The sequence below is a fragment of the Lutra lutra genome, chromosome 11 (assembly GCF_902655055.1).
Source record: "Lutra lutra chromosome 11, mLutLut1.2, whole genome shotgun sequence".
In the NCBI taxonomy this organism is placed as follows: domain Eukaryota; kingdom Metazoa; phylum Chordata; class Mammalia; order Carnivora; family Mustelidae; genus Lutra; species Lutra lutra.
Window position 1 is genome coordinate 66,008,318 of NC_062288.1, and position 18,063 is coordinate 66,026,380.

Here is an 18,063-nt window from a genome sequence, read left to right on the forward strand (position 1 = left end):
CATTAGGGCAGACTTATGTTATGTTTATGGCCTTTCCCTCATGGTCACAAGATGACTGCAGCAGCTCCAGGTATAACACACTTAAGTTCAAAAGCAGGAGACAGAGAAGGGGCAACGGAAATCTGTCCTTTTGTGAGACAGACAAATGCTTTCCTAGGTGTAAACAAGACCGATTTCACCATATTTTTCACTGGAAAAACTAGCTCATATGCCTATCTCAAGAAGCAATGGAGAGTGGGAAGCAAAATATGATTGTCATAATTAACTTCAGCCTATCATCTGAGACTGGACACATTGCTACCCCAAACCAAATTGTGGTACTATTAACAACAAAGACAGGCTATCAAATATAAGTGTCTGCTACAGTGATACACATTTTCCTCTACTGCTTTCTTAATTTCACATGTACAGACATTAAAATTAGAAATAACCTGCCACTAATGCCAACCAAAGATTCCCCTAACATTATAATAATTTTACATATTGTCTAGAAGTATTCTCATTAAAAACTTTGTTAAGGAATCTTAATTCGTTTAAAAAAAATCCCCACAAGGGTTAAGAGAGAGGCCTTTAAGATATTTTAGTGACAGCTCTAGTTTCTGATTGCATGACATTAGCTAAGTTTCTGAAAAAATAAATTTATAAAATTTCCTATTAATCAATTAATCTCATAATTATCATCATTTAATCAGAAAATGTCAGCCAGTCCTTATAAGCCCACTGAAATATCTCTTAATACAGTAATCTTACCTCAGGTATGCACCATATAAGAAGAACAATCCCATCATTATTCCATTTAAAATAAAAATCACAGCAACATAAAAGCAAGCAGGGTCTCCCAATCCTTTAAAAAGACACAGATTATTCAGTATTTAATGAATAAAAGACTATAAAGCAATCAGGCATAATTATCTCAGTGCTTTGTAATCAAGGGTTCATGAACTTGCTGAAAACATTTGCTGTTCAGAGTGCTGAGCAGCACTCTATTTAATAGTTACATTAGTACTTTCCCCTTACCTAAGGTATTATTATACTGTAATGATTAGTTGGTGCTTCACTTTGTTTAGGTGATGCTATTGTTCAGTGTCTAGAACTCTCTGTGGAGTCACTGCATGCATTACAGGAGAAAACCCACTGCATTATTTTTATCCTTTGCTAAGTTTTAGGATGAATTAAGATATGGCCCCTGACGTCAAGGAGCACATTAAGTCTACATGAGATGACCTAATTATTTGATCCATTACTATGTATGGACAAACCTTAATTCTTAATATATCCCATGTATAAACCTGTGTGTGTGTGTGTGTGTGTGTGTGTGTGTGTGTGTGTGTGTGTGTGTTAGTAAGAAAATACTCTTACTACTGACTGAGATAACAGAACACAGAAAACTTAAATAGCTTGCCAAAAATTATTCAGGTGTAACTGATGGAGCCAAGATCTGAAGGCTGGCTTTTGTGATTCCTTCTACTGTAATAACTTCATGACACACCACCCCTCTTCCCTGTTAGATCACCTTAAGTTCTGTCATAGGCCCTCTTCTTTTCTTGGTCTGCATATTCTCCTTAAAAAATTCTTTAAAAATATTTTTACTTATTTTATTTAAATTCAATCAGTTAACACATAGTGTATCATTATTTCAGTTGTAGAGTTCAGTAATTTATCAGTTGCATATTAACACCCAATGCTTATTACATCACGTGCCCTCATTAATGTCCATTACCCAGGTAACCCATCTCTTCCACCTACCGTCCAGCAACCCTCAGTTAGTTTCCTACAGTCAAGTCTCTTAAGAGGGTTTGTCTCCCTCTCTGATTTTGTCTTATTTTATTTTTCTCTCTCTTCCCCTTCTGATACTGTTTTGTTTCTAAAATTCTACAAATGAGTGAAATCATATGATAACAGTCTTCCTCTGATTGACTTATTTTGCTCAGCATAATATCCTCCAGTTCCATTCATGTTGATGGAAATGGTAAGATCATCCTTTTTGATAGCTGAGTAATATTTCATTGTGTGTGTGTATATATATATACACACTATATCTTCTTTATCCATTCATCTGTCAGCGGACATCTGGGCTCTTTCCATAGTTTGGCTATCGTGGACATTACTGCTATAAATATTGGGGTGCAGGTGCCCCTTTGGATCACAACATTTGTGCTTTTTGGGTAAATACCTAGTAGTGCAATTGCTGGGTCATAGGGTCATAGGTCATAGACTATTTTCAACGTCTTGAGGAACACCCATACTGTCTTTCAGAGTGGCTGCACCAGCTTGCATTCTTACCAGCAGCGTAACAAGGTTCCCCTTTCTCCACATCCTTGCCAACATTTGTTTCCTGACTTGTTAGTTTTAGCCACTCTCCACAATGCAGGAATAGAGGAAACATACCTCAATATCATAAAAGCCATATATGAAATGCTTTCCACAGAGAATATCATTCTCAGTGAGGAAAAACTGAGAGCTTTTCCCCTGAGGTCAGGAACACAATAGGGATGTCGACTCTCACCACTGCTGTTCAATATAGTACTAGAAGTCCTAGCCTCAGCAATCAGACAACAGAAGAAATAAAGGGCATCTGAATTGGCAAAGAAGTAAAACTCACTCTCTTCACAGATAACATACTTTACGTAGAAAACCCAAAAGACTCCATCCAAAAATTGCCAGGTCTCATACGAAAAATCTTAAGGAAATTCTTACACTTCCAAGGCTCCAATGATCATCTGTACACAGATGACTCCAGGTTTAGAGTCAGACCAGAACTTTCTTCTTTCTATATGTGTTCAGGCAGGTGGTCTCTTGACATCTCCACTTTGAGGTCTCCCAGGTACTTCAAACTACTGTAGCAATTCAAACCTGCTACTTTTTTTTTTTTTAAAGATTTTATTTATTTATTTGACAGAGAGAAATCACAAGTAAGCAGAGAGGCAGGCAGAGAGAGAGGAGGAAGCAGGCTCCCAGCTGAGCAGAAAGCCCGATGCGGGGCTCGAACCCAGGACCTGGGATCATGACCTGAGCCGAAGGCAGCGGCTTAAACCACTGAGCCACCCAGGCGCCCCAAACCTGCTACTTTTAAAATGTTTTTACCATTTGAAGAAACTCAATTACTTAAGCCAGAAACCAGTGTTACATGACTGCACCCTCCTTCCCCTCTCTCAACAATCAATTACCAAATCTTGTCAATTCTGCTTCTAAAATCTCCCAAATATCTGCATTTCCCAGTTATTTGTCCTGCAGTCAACTGCTGAGAGCATAACAGTCTCCCTTCTGTTATCACTGAACCCACTTTTGTCTTTTACTAATATCTTTTCCATATAACTGGCAAAATAATGTTTTTTAAATACTAGCTTATGAAAATCCCTCAATGAATGAGAAAACCCTTAGCCTATAAGTGGCCTTTCTTTTCTGACCCTCGCTTACATGCCCAGCATCGTTTCACAACATTTTTCCCTTTCTCTGCACCCAAAAGTTTAGCCTTTTTTCAGTTTTCTCTCATCTTGGGACTTCTGAATATTCTTGTTCCTATTCTTTAGACACTTCTCCCTTACTGCTAACCTTAACAACCTCATTTTCTTACTTGTAATATCCATCACAAGTATTACTACCAATCCTCTTCTTATGTGTAAACTCTATGAGGGTGAGGTCCGTGTCTACCTGGGTCAACCTGATTCCAACAGCAAATACTAACCTATCACTTTGTAACAACTTAATAAATATCATATATGTACATATATACAATTAATGACAAAAAAGCAACATTTTAGAAAGAAACATGCCTTCACAGCTTTGAACTTCATTTAAAGGTTCTACCCTGGTGACATTCCAGCAGGTCTTAGCTTCTAGCCCAAATAAATTCATTATTCCCACAAATATGCGATACCAGAAGGCTATAATCACCTACAAAGACAAAAACAAAAAGAGATGATAGAAGAAAAGATCCTATCTTCATAATAATTTTTCCAAAATACTATTTTATAATGTTTTCCTTTGACATTATAAATTTTGACAAATTTATTTAAATCATTTCACTTGGAAAACCATCATTTAAAAATTATATATATATATATATATATATATATATATATACATATACACACACACACACTAAACTAAAGTTGTATATTACTAATTAGTGAATTAGTGCACATCTACGAAAATTTGTTATGATCACCATCTCTGCAATATATTCTTGTCATCAATTCTATAACATAAATAACAGTAGCTATAAAATAGGTAAATAGCATATAATTAAAACATGATGGTGATTAACAGGAAAATACAATGATTTACAGGAATATTTCATAACATTTCATTTATTGAATTTATTTGCGACACGGACTAAAAAATATAAAACCAATTGCATATGGAATAATAGCTCCTGTGCCCATTAAAACTTTTTTTTTTTCAGCATAACAGTATTCATTGTTTTTGTACCACACCCAGTGCTCCATGCAGTCCCTGCCCTCTCTAATACCCACCACCTGGTTCCCCCAACCTCCCACCCCCCTACCTCTTCAAACCCTTCAGATTGTTTTTCAGAGTCCATAGTCTCTCATTGTTCACCTCCCCTTCCAATTTCCCCCAACTGCCTTCTCCTAACTCCCCATGTCCTCCATGCTATTTGTTATGCTCCACAAATAAGTGAAACCATATGATAATTGACTCCCTCTGCTTGACTTATTTCACTCAGCAAAATCTCTTCCAGTCCCATTAAAACTTTGACCAAACAGGTTTAATTAACCAATTCTTCCCATTCTGCAAACCACTTTGTGAAGTTTAAAGAAAAAGGGAAAAGAACAACCATAGAAAACTACAAACAAAATGCTCATGCCTAGGAGATTTGGGAAAAATTTATAGATTTGGGAAAAATAATGCAAGATCATTGGGAAAAGAATAAAAAATAAAATAAAAATAGAGTTCAAAGTGAAAGCAAATACCACCCAGCACTAACTATTTTTAATATGTTGGTCATCACCCCTCCATTCTTCCCCTTGGTATGTAAAAAACACATAGCTAGATCTAGTTTTCAATAATATTATATAAGATGTTAATGTAATACACAACACCAAACATCATAAACATCTATCCATGAACAAAAAGTATAAATTCATTATTTTATCACTTTTACAAACTTGACCTTATATAAAAAATTGTAATATATATTCTTACGTATTTATCACCCATGTATAAAAACTTACCATATTAAATGTATGTTCTAAATCTAGAATTATATTCCTTTCTGGAAATTAGTGTGATATAATAAGAAAGCACTGCTTTAAAGTCAGAATTGAGTCGAATTCTGACTCTGTTATCCTCTGACTCTTTTGATATCCTCAAGAAAATCCTTCAACCTTTGAACCTTGGCCACCTCATTTCTAAAATTATGTTAACAATAACCATCTTGCAGGAGTGCTGGGGGATTAGAGCTTACGTGCCAGCATGTAGTTAAGTCTTAAATGCTTTGCCTTTTCAAAATATATTATTCCAGGGCGCCTGGGTGGCTCAGTGGGTTAAGCCGCTGCCTTCGGCTCAGGTCATGATCTCAGGGTCCTGGGATCGAGGCCCGCATTGGGCTCTCTGCTCAGCGGGGAGCCTGCTTCCCTCTCTCTCTCTCTCTCTCTCTCTCTGCCTGCCTCTCCGTCTACTTGTGATCTCTCTCTGTCAAATAAATAAATAAAATCTTAAAAAAAAAAAAATATATATATATATATATATATAATTCCAAATTTAACTCTTTATCTTTGGGAAAAATTAATCTCCTTATGAACATAAAAAGTATGGACATTCATTTCAACATTGAAGTACCATATCAGGTTGCAAGCATAACTAGATCTTCTCCATACTGTATCTATGCAATGTGAAATAAGACTGAATGATTCCTTCTTGCCTCATCCTTTATGATACTATCTATTTATGATATCATGATTACTTTTCCATAACATCAAGGAGATTGAAAACTGCTAATTATTCAGTATCTTTGAATAAGTAAAAAGAAAAAAAATTAGCTCATGTCTTGGAGAACATACTGTTAGAAATTAATGGGACAAGAAATAAGCATTTTATTAAAGTTCTAAAAATAGCCCTAAAACTAGTGTAATAAGCTAAATCTTCATCTTACATACACAGAATAAGTCAACATTAACTAAAATTGAAGATTCGAGAAATAAGTTGTCTTTTAACTTTTGCACTTTTACACCAGGGTCCTACAGATAGTCATCACAGGAAACAAGAACAGAAGAGTGTCTCTGAAGTGTAAGCTGGGATATAAAGAAAGCTGGTGCAGAAAACAGCTTCCTTCATCTTAGATCTTAGGTGTATACTAGACAGTCGTTACTACTGAAAATTACCTTGAAAAATACTTACAGAATTAAAAAAGGGGAAGACACCTGGGTGGCTCAGTCCTTTAAGCATCTGACTCTTGATTTTAGCTCAGGTCAGGATCTCAGGGTCATGAGATCGAGTCCCACTGTCATGTTCCACACTGGGCACGGAGCCTGCTTAAGATTGTCTCTCTCCCTCTCCCTCTACCCCTCCCCTGTCTTTTTTCCCTTTCTAAAAAACAGAAATAAAAGAAATTTAAATAAAGAAATCTGGGAAACACCCAACTACTTGGAAATTAAGCAACATAATACCAAATATCCAATAGATCAAAGAGAAAAATCACGTGGGAAATTAGAAAATAACTTGAACAGAACAGAAATAAAAAGCAATATATAAATAGTTAAATAATATGAATTTCTGCTTTGGGGGAGATGGAGTAGATATACTTTTTGTTGTTTCTCCTGGAAATTACATAAATCAAATATAAGAAGACCCTGAAAGGTAGAGAGAAGGCAAACCACCTAGGGATCTTAGGACCCAAAGAACAACATGGTGATGTGTTTTCTGAATTTTACTTGTACTTCATTTTGAGATTTGGAGTTAAAGAGCCTGAAAACCAGAAATACCAGACCAACCAGACACAAAAAAAGACTGACAAAAGCCTATTCTCTCTACCTAAAGGACCAGGAAAGTGGCAGCCTGGGAATACATAAAAATGTTATAAACAATTTTCTCTCTCTTCACCCAAATAGCACAGAAAACAACAAAAACCTATAAGGTCCCACCCCCACCAACAAAGGTTAAATTGGGAACCTAGACTTCAACCTTCTCTAAGCTTTTAACAAGTCATCTTAATTCACCCACTAAGATGTTGCAACAGAAAGCCAAGAAGGAAGCTCTCTATCTCCATGGTGTCAGTATAGACTATGTGAGGAGCTTGGACTTCTACCCCAACCAGCAATAAGCCATTCTTTCCCCCTCCCAGTGTGGTAATGTCAGAGGAGGCCTAGTGGAGTCAGGGCTTTCATAACCACTCTGGGGTAACCAGGCTATCCACACAGTGGTATCTGTAGAGATCAGAGTTGGTCAGAGCTCTGATCTCACTCAAAGGTAATAAGGAATAAATACTTCTACCTTGGGATCAGCAGAGGCTGGGAGAGAAACCTGAACTTCGATACCCATCTGGCAATAACTGGATAGCAGACATCCTCATTTCTTTGCTGGAGTGATGCCAAAGAAAGCCACTTAAAACTAAGGTTTAAATAAAACCAGTTTCATAAAATAATGTACAAATATCCATCAGCTGATGGACATTGATGTCCAATATGATGAAACTCACTCATCATATCAAGAACTATAAAGATTTCAAACTGAATGAAAAAAAAAAGAGATTCCAACAATGAGATGACAAAAAATTAGAATAATTGCTCCAATTAGAAATTATGAATGTGCTGGAACAAAAACTCAAAAAGTCTCAGGAAAGAAATAGAAGATATGAAAGAAACAAACAAATATTTCAGAACTGAAAAATACAATAACCAAAACTAAAACACAGTGGATGGGCTTAACTGATGAATGAAAGGATAGAGGAAAATAATCCATTAACTCGCAGACAAAGCAATAGAATTTGCCCAATCTGGGAAACAGAGAAAAAACAGATTTGATAAATAAATAAATAAGGTTCCCTAGGAACCTCTGGGACTATAAGAAAAGATCTAACATTTGTTCTCACTAAAGTCTTGAAAAGAGAAAAGAAGAAACCAAAGCTGAGCAAAACAAAAATAGGATAAAAAACAAAGAAATCCACACCAAGACAAATCACGTTTTTTAAAATGTTTAAACATCACATTTGTGAACACTTCTGAAAACTAAAAAAATAAATAAATCAGTAGGTAGATATATAAAATAGCAACAAGGAAGAAAAAAAAATCTTACCTAAAGGAGAAAAACAATTCAACTGACAATAGATTTCACATCAGAAGCTGTGAAAGACCAGAGTGAAATAGCACATTTAACAAATGCTGAAAGAAAAAAACTGTCAACCTAGAATCCCATATTCAGCAAATAAATAAATAAATAAACAACCTTCAAGAACTAAAGGGAGTTTGACATAAAAGATGAAACAAAACTAGTAAAGTATGTTTCTAGCAGACTTAGCCTAAAAGAATGGCTAAAGAAAATTCTCTAAACAGAAATGAAATGATAAAAGACGGCATCTTAGAACATAAGGAAGAAATTTTAAAAATGGATAAGATAAACTTCTCGAGTTTTTTTTCCCAAAGATTGTATTTATTTGACAGAGAGAGAGAGATCACAAGTAGACATAGAGGCAGGCAGAGAGAGAGGGGGAAGCAAGCTCCCCATTGAGCAGAGAGCCCAATGTGGGGCTCAATCCCAGGACCCTGAGATCATGACCTGAGCCAAAGGTAGAGGCTTAACCCACTGAGCCACCCAGGTCTCCCAACTTCTTGAGTTTTTTAAAAATAAGTTTGAAGACTAAAAGAAATATCATAGTACTGTCTGATATGGTATTAAATGGATGTAGAGGAAATATTTAAGATGATTATATTATAAAAGGAGAAGGGTAAAGAGAGGTATACTTGATATTAGCCAAAAGGTGGAGAAGCAATGAGGGTAAAGTGATGTAAAGACAGGTAAGTTTTCTGTACCTTATTTGAGCTAGTAAAATGATAACAGCAGTAGACTGTAGTAGTTATGTAAAGTTATGTATAGGTAATATATCTAATACATAGCTATAACAACTAAAAATGCTACATAAAGAGACACATTCAAAAAGGATAGATAAAATAGAATTTTAAAATCTTCAAATAACCCACAGGAAAGCAGAGAAAAGAAGAAACAAATGAAAAATGAAAGACAAACAGAAAAAATAAAAGACTGAAGCTGAAACAGACTAATAATTACATTATGTGTAAGTCATAAAACACAACAAATAAAAATATAATATAGACAGATTAAAAAACATGACTCAACTATAAGAAACAGACTTCAAATATAAGGATAAAGGCAGGTTGAAAATAGAAGGATGAAAAAACATATCATGTACATATTAATCAAATGAAAAAAGTTTGTTACTATCAAAAAAATAGACTTCAAGGCAAACAAAATTATAAGCAAATGGGGTAGGGTTATTATATATTGATAAAAATCTAACAAGAGGATGTAGCAATACTAAATGCAATGTGTACTAAACACACTGTTATAAAATATATGAAGAATAACTGACAGACCTAAAAGGAGAAATAGATGGATCCAGAACTATAGTTGGAGACTTTAGTATCCCTCTCCCAACAATGGATGGATTATCTAGACAGAAAATCAAAAGGATTGAGAAAATATCACCACCACTATCATTGCACAGGATCTAGTCAACATTTATAAAATACTTTACTCAATAATGACATAAAATGGAGCTTTTTCAAGTGCTCACAGAATATGTCAAGATGAACCATATTCTGGGCCATAAAACCTCAATAAATTTAAAAGAATCAAAATGATACAAAGTATATTTTCTAAACACAATTTTTTAAAAATATTTTATTTATTTATTTATTTGAGAGACAGTGAGAGAGAGCATGAGAGGGGAGAATGTCAGAGGGAGAAGCAGAGTCCTTGCTGAGCAGGAAGCCCGAGGCAGGACTCAATCCCGGGACTCCGGGATTATGACCTGAGCCGAAGGCAGTTGCTTAACCAACTGAGCCACCTAGGCACCCTACACACAATGAATTTAAGCCACAAATTAGTAACACAAAAATAAACAGGAAATCTCCCAATACTTGGAAACTAAAAAAAACCCACTTTTAAAAATCCATGAAGCCAGGGGCACCTAGCTGGTTCAGTTGATAGAGCATGGGACTCTTGATCTTGGGGTTGTGAGTTCAAGCCCTGCACTGAGTGTAGAGATTACTTAAAATTTTTTAAAAAAAGTTTTTTTAAAAATCCATGAATCAAATAGAAAATCTCAAGGGAAATAAAAATATACACTAAATTGATTATTAGTGAAATACAAAGTTTTCAAGTCCAGCATCTTAGAAGCTTATTAGTTGCAACTCCATCCTAACAAGTAAAAAGCTGAACAAACTGAAAAATGAGCAACTCTTCTTAGATTCCTTCCTTTGACTTTATGTAAGCAGATTCTGGCATCTTTAAAATTTAAGAGGAATTTTTGATACTCTGCCCAACTATAAGGACACATACAATCAATAAGCCTTAAAGGTTCCCTCCTTTTTATAACATCACTGTTTTCACTATTTTTATGATAAAAAAGGATCATTCTACAAATATTTTTCCCCAAACAGTACTCACCTCTGGATAAAGATGGAAGCGTTTCACTGTATTAATTACAAGGGGATATTCAGTAAGCCTGTCATTCATTATCATCCAGAGTCCTTCCAAAAACGATGGTGCTTCAATAATGGTCTTGAAGTAGGAATAATAAAGTCCCTTAAAAATGCACAAATTGTTGATGTAATTAAATATGAAAATATTTGAACAATTTCTTCTGAATAAAAGGAAAAATCAATAATAAGACTTCCTATTTCTCCTTGCTACTGCATTGTTGGGCTCAAAAAAAGGCATGCCTTTTCAGGTTACCACTGTGCTATTCTTTCATATTTTCTGCATGTTTGAAAAAGAGTGGGAGGGATAGTTAAATGTTTTAAGGGGTTTTTCTGACCATGGCTTAAAACATAACTACAATATATTTTTAATTCCAGCACACCTGATTTTGCCCCATTATGAGATGTCTAGAGGTTGAGATCTGATGAATTCTGGCATAAACAGAGATGCTTTCATGTCCTTGTGCAACTCTGCATATAGATACTTTTTTTCTACCTCTTAAGAAATAGCATGCAATGATCATAAGCAAAAATGAGACAGAACTTAATGTTTGCAACTTACTTACTTCCTAGCTCCATCTAACAGCTCTGCACATGTCAAATGTTATATCAAAATAAATGTCAATTGACTACTGTTGTTCAAGACATAATGCAGTCCTGAGAAAGGGATTAACTTAGTATATTATTCCAGCACAGGAAATAATGACTTTATTAGGCCAGCCAAAGCGCTGTTCAGTTAAAACTCAGAGATTAACGAAAGCATGTTGTTTCATATTACTTTCTTCATCAATTTCTTGCTTTTCTTCCTAAAATCGAAAAGCAAATAAAGGGCCACACTGTTTGTAATACACGCTCCCAAAAACATTAAAATAATCTTTAACTCTACACTCATGCATGTCTATACAACTACTTCGTTATCAACAGATGAAGCAATGCCAGGCTACTAATTGAAGTTCTGTTTTAGCTGATGTCTGAAAGAGCATTCCTTGGAGTTTTGATTGGTAAAATATGAGTTCACATAAAAATTGTTCCTTTTGGCTTAGAAGGACAAGACAATACTACAACTAAAGGATATTTAATATGCATAAGCCACTATTTAGAGAAATAAGAAATACACAGATATGTTTTTATTAATAACATCTATTGTTTTTGTGCCAAGTACTGTGTTAATGTGCTTCATTCATTATCTCCCTTCATAGTCAATAAAATCCTGTAAAGCTGGCATTATTTCTAGACAACAGATGAGATTACTGAGGATCAGAGGTTAACTGCCTAGCCATCACATAAGGAAGCAGAGACCTGCTATCTGAATCCAATTATCTGTCATCAATGCCCAGACTCTGCCACAACTACACAATTTATTTAAGAATATCTTATATCCTCTTTTGGGAAATAATACCTACAAAACACTAAAAATTTAAATACCATGCAAATGCTCATGTATTCATTTTTTCAAAGAATTAAGTGGGAGGATATTAGGGTAAGATCTAAAAAGCCGTGGTTAAGGTACCTTCATTAGACAAATCTGCAGAGACAGAAAGCAGAACAGAGGTTACAGGGGGCTGGGGAGAGAGTTAGTTTTAATGGGTATAGTTTCTGTTTGGGGTCATAAAGTTCTGGAGATGAATGGTGGTGAGGACAAGCAATTTCTGATAACATTCAGTATCCCTATATCACTTCTTAAATGTTGTCTTTTCTCTCCTTCTTCCCCAGCTATTCTAATTGATCTTTTTTATATTAAAAGAGTCGCATTAGAAAAGTAGGGTAATGAGGTAAGTAAAAGAATCCCAAAACATTTTCTATTTACGTAATAAACCTAGGCTATAGTTTGAGAAACAGTGCAACAAAAATCCATTTCAGTTCCTATAAATGTCTACCTTATAATCTTACTATTGTTAAACTACAAATTAATTTATTATAAGAAACTAACCATTTCAGTTCGAAAAGTCATCTCCCGTTCTAAAGATGATAGGTGGGAAAAATGACGATCATTTTCAAAAAGTGTTACTAAATGTATCCTAGAAAAAAAATGAAGCACCATATTCTAAGAATAAGAACATTTCAAAACCAGTACTAAAATAGTTAACTAAGTATTAAAGTACAAAAACCACAAAAGGAAAAAGAATAAATTTTATAATAAATGAGATAATTTTATAATTTTCTTAGTAATTTGTGTATCTTTAGGCATTTATAATTTAGTGTAGCACATAGCTGAAATTCCTTACTTCTTGGTTCTTAATTATAATTGTTTATCTAAACTCCTGTGGTTTCTCTGTCCCCTTCCACTCTATGCCTCTAAGTCAGAACAGAGGCAAGTTTTTAAGTTTCACAAGTGATTCTATTTTAACAGTTTTGAGAAATGTCTCTGTCACTGATGAAAAACATTTGGAACACTGCTTTAAATAAAATTACTTTACATTAAAGCAGTTTAAAAATAAAGAGAATACCATGTAAGGGATCAACTTGCAAGTGCCAAAGGACAAAGAACTATACTTTAAGATATTTGATTAGTCCAACTCAAGAAAAAGCAGTAGGCAGTAAAAATGGGAGCATATGCGAAAGTAAAGTCAGTCAGCAATTATGCTACCCTAAATTTAAATAGTAGATCTTTCCAAATAAATAGAAAACAAAATTCCAAATATCAATCCTGTCTTCCACTCACCTTGATTGACATGTGAGATGTATGTCAGGGTATCAACAGCTTTAGGAAATATTTCTTCCCAGTACAGTCTTAGTTCTAAAATCAAAATCTCCCTGCAGACTAAATGGCCAGAACAGCACTGTCCCAGAAGGATATGAACACACACTTTCCAAAAGTAAAAATTCCTGAGCTCAGGTAGAAATGAAAATACATCAGAGGAAAAATATTATTTTACTTATAATTTTTACAAATAGATGACTTGTGTAAAGTAAGGTACATTATACACACACTGAAAGTCTCATTTAATCTGTATTACTACAGCCCAGTCTTTATTTTCATTTCTACTTGATTTCTAATTGACAGGTGTTACCTCTAAGCTTATGTCACAAGAACACATAATTACTGTAAAATAAGAGTTTAAGATGAAATAAACATGCAAAGTACACTAGGAAAAGCTAGAGGTTAAAGAAATGAAGTAGTGAATTCTTCAGTAACAGAAAAAATATTTTAATTCCTAAGTGCTATTCCTCTAACACATCCGTTTTGTAAATTTTGCTACACATACTTTTTCAAAAAAATTACGTGTAAACTGGTGCACAAACATATTCTACACACATAGCAAGTGGCTATTGTTTTATTGTACGCAAACAGCAATGTCAATTTTAATCCAAATGTTTTTATTTGTTTAAAACTGAAACAAATCTTACCAGTGCAAAACTCCCACAAAGGCAGCTGGAAAAACAAAAAAAGGCATTAAAAGCTGCTTTATTATAATATACCTTTAAAACAACTATTTCAAATGCATTCCATTATATTCCTGAAGAGCAGACACAGGAAGATGGCTAGCTAATTCTATCTATATAAAATAGGAAAAATTTACAAACTGACATAAAACAAATTATGAGTAGTGCCTTCCCTCTGCGGGGGGAGGAAGAGTTCAAGGAGCAAAGGGAAGTTTGGAAGACAATGTTGCATTTACATAACTTGCCAAAAAAGTGGTGAAATCATTAATGATTTTGACCTTTGGAGGGGATTTTCAGTTTATTCTCTCTTCTCCCTCTTATTCTCTCTTTATGTAAATTTTTTAAAACAAGCACATATATATACACGGTGCTCAGCTCAGTCCTTTCAGAAGTGACTCTAGCTTACAGGAGCCATTCTAAACCATCTTCCCCAGGGCTCTTCAGATATTGTTTTTTTTTTTTTTTTAAAGATTTTATTTATTTATTTGTCAGAGAGAGAGAGAGAGGGAGAGAGAGCAAGCACAGGCAGACAGAATGGCAGGCAGAGGCAGAGGGAGAAGCAGGCTCCCTGATGAGCAAGGAACCCGATGTGGGACTCGATCCCAGAACGCTGGGATCATGACCTGAGCCGAAGGCAGCTGCTTAACCAACTGAGCCACCCAGGCGACCCTCTTCAGATATTGTTAAATGCAGGGAATCACTTCCTCAGCAGCACACCTGAAAGTCCCTATTTATGGAGTTTTGATTGCTCCCAGCCTAGTGGTCTCAGAGATTCATCTAGAGTCGCCCAGCCTGCACCCTATGCATGAGGCTTTATCAGAGGGTGTGGAGATGGGTCAAACAGGATCACTATTTTGGGTATGGGTTTCTGAGGAGCTCCTAATACTGTCTGTCCCATTTGCTGGCTGGGATGCTGCTTGTTTTCAAGGATACCATAAAACTGGGAGGGGGCATAGGATAAGGCCAGATTAAAATGCCACTAAACCCTGCTGTTCTTATACAATTGCAGTAGTGTTTTTAAATACATGCTCTTTGAGTAAACCTTTGGTTAACTTATAAAGTTTTGAAAAGTTGATTTTGACAATTTTCCAAATATTTTGGTCACTATCGTGGAGGAATAAATTTACTCAGCTATTCCTAAAGTACTGCCTCCCCTCTAAGATTCTATAATAGTACTTCTTACAAATGTCCCAAATATACTTGGCAAGTCATTTTAACAAACCACCAACTTTAGCCTCTCAAAAATTCAAGAAATTATCTTGACTAACAAAATAAATGTGAATCGATAAAGAAATTAATAACAAACTATAACTTCAAAAAAAAATTCCCAATCATGCTTCTCCAGAGCTTATTCTCCATATTCCTAACCATCCTGGGCTCATTCCTACCACTGTTCAATACTTCTCAGAAGACCATGATCAGCAAACTACAGCCCATGGTCTGTTTCTGTACTGTCCACAAGCTAAAAATGCTTGTCACAATTTTAAAGGGTTGTACAAATATGGAAGAAGAAGAATAAGCAATGGAGACCATATGTGGCCTGTGAAGCCTAAACTATTTACTACCTGGATCTTTATAGAAAAAATACATACTCACTACTTATGTTAGCTCTTTCTAATATGTAATATACCTTGAACCACTTTGAAATTTGACCTATACCTTCTTTCTAAAATTAAACAGATGCCTTTTTGATAAGGCTTCATTAGCTTTAAGATACATATGCCATCCTATTTCAGCCATGTTTCTTTTCTCATTCTTACTCTCTAGACAATCACATGTATTGGCAAAAACTCTTAAAAATGATGTTAAAGGAAAGGGAAAAGATCAAATACCCTACTAAATCCATCTAGCCTTCCATATATCTTCAAAATTCTCTTGTGTCTTTCAATCCCTCCCAACTCCACATTCCACACCTGAAAAAATGATAAAGTGTAATGATTCCAATATTCTAAATGCACGAAGTTTTATATTGCCTCTTCCAAAGATGTGATAAAAAGCATGTCTCCTGATGCCTGTATCCTGTCAATCTCACCTCTGAAAGGGACCTAGCCTTATAGTTCATTGAAACAGAGATCATTTGATGTTAAGTTCTCCCAACTTCCCTTATATCCACTTTTAAAATTTCTCTACATACTAATCCTTGTTTTTCTATTCTCTACCATCTCAGCCAAGGAAGTATCTCTTCTCTTTTCTAGTTAGCTTCTCAAATTTGTGTCTCTAATTCCATCCTTCTCAAATATTCCAAGACTTGGCTCCATCAACTATTTCCTCTCTTGGAACCTAATCTCACCCTCTCCCCGAGATCTTTTTCTACAGCCTTCAATTCTCCTAAGCCTTAAAACATTTCCATTGATCTAAAAGCCCTTCAAACTATGACATATTCTGTCCCCCCCATTTGCTGATGAGATTCTTAGCCAGCTACTTTCTTCTAAGTTCCTATAACTTAAAAAAAAAAAAGACCAATGACATTTTAGTTAGCAACATCAATGGCCTCTTTAAAGTCTTATGTCTTTCAAACCTCTCTGTAGGATCTTGAATTTCTTCATCTTTTATTACACCAACTCTTCTAGTTCTTCCATGCTTCTGACCACTCTATTTTAAATGCTTTTCTGCCTCTTCCTTTTCCTCTCATCTCTTAAAACTAAGTATGAGGGGTTTTCCCAAATATCTCTGTTTTGCCCACTTTTCTTTCATTGGGAGTATCAATCTTCAAGTTTCAATCCACTTCTACATGGATAATTCCCAAATCTACAGTCCTCGCTGCTAAACTTTCTCTCTTTCCTTCCACCTCACCACCTACCCAGTCCTCACAAGATGCTTCCATTGCTCCCACCTCTGTCCTCTCTTCTCCATTCCTGTTGTTAACTATCTCATTAAAACCACTATTGCCTGGATTCCAGTATTCAATTATTTCTTTCTGCTTCTTTTTTCCATCCATCTCCAGTCTATTTTACAAACCACTGTTAGGTTAATGATGTTACTCTATTTAAAAATTATTCAATGTTAACATTATGAATATACTAAATGCCACAGAATTATTCAGTTTAAAATGGTTAATTCTATATGATGTGCATTTCATCTCCTTAAAAATTTTTTTCTTAAAAAATCAATCAGTGCCTTCTACAGAATTAATTTCAAATTCCTTAAATGAAGTTTTGAATTAGACTTTTCACAGCTGGTCCCCGCCAACCTTTTGAACTGCCTTTCCACTTCCTCCTCCTTTTGTATCTTTCCTTTTCACCTTACTTTATCTTCAGGTTTTCTGACTACTTTGACTTCAATTATGCCATTCTGCTGGCTTCTAATACTTGTTCTCTGCCTCACAGATCCAAATGTTAGCCTTAATGTCACAATTCTAATCCCACCTTTTCCTAAAAGTCTTCTCTGATCTCAATTCCCATCTCCCATCCTAAAGTATTAGTTTGCTCTTCTGAACTCTCTTAGCACTTAATATACTGGGTCATTATTTCACACAGCACTCACTGAGCACTGCCTTCGGTGTGCCAGACATGGGTGCTCAGGAGCTTGTGTTTGGGATGGCAAAACGGCCTGGTATCAAGAGCATTCTGGGGGCACCTGGGTAGCTCAGTGGGTTAAAGCCTCTGCCTTCGGCTCAGGTCACGATCTCGGGGGCCTGGGATCCAGCCCCACTTCCGGCTCTCTGCTCAGTGGGGAGCCTGCTTCCCCCTCTCTCTCTGCCTGCCTCTCTACTTGTGAGCTCTCTCTGTCAAATAAATAAATAAAATCTTGGGGCGCCTGGGTGGCTCAGTGGGTTAAAGCCTCTGCCTTCGGCTCAGGTCATGATTCCAGGGTCCTGGGATCGAGCCCCGCATCGGGCTCTCTGCTCAGCGGGGAGCCTGCTTCCTCCTCTCTCTCTGCCTGCCTCTCTGCCTACTTGTGATCTCTGTCTGTCAAATAAATAAATAAAATCTTTAAAAAAAAAATAAATTAAAAAAAAAAAAGAGCATTCTGATTCTGGATGTGGGATGTTATCTATTGCTTT

The 18,063-nt window shown here is 35.6% G+C and overlaps 1 protein-coding gene across 1 annotated transcript in view; it reads right to left on the minus strand.

Moving 5' to 3' along the window:
- DPY19L2 (dpy-19 like 2) overlaps nt 1-18,063 on the minus strand; it is a 94,499-nt gene that overhangs the window by 75,140 nt on the left and 1,296 nt on the right. The window contains exons 2-6 of the mRNA XM_047695486.1: nt 14,025-14,049; nt 12,607-12,694; nt 10,645-10,782; nt 3,774-3,894; nt 751-844 (exon numbers count right to left, since the gene is read on the minus strand). Of these exons, the coding sequence (XP_047551442.1) occupies nt 751-844; nt 3,774-3,894; nt 10,645-10,782; nt 12,607-12,694; nt 14,025-14,049 (466 nt within the window). The remainder of the gene's footprint in view (nt 1-750; nt 845-3,773; nt 3,895-10,644; nt 10,783-12,606; nt 12,695-14,024; nt 14,050-18,063) is intronic.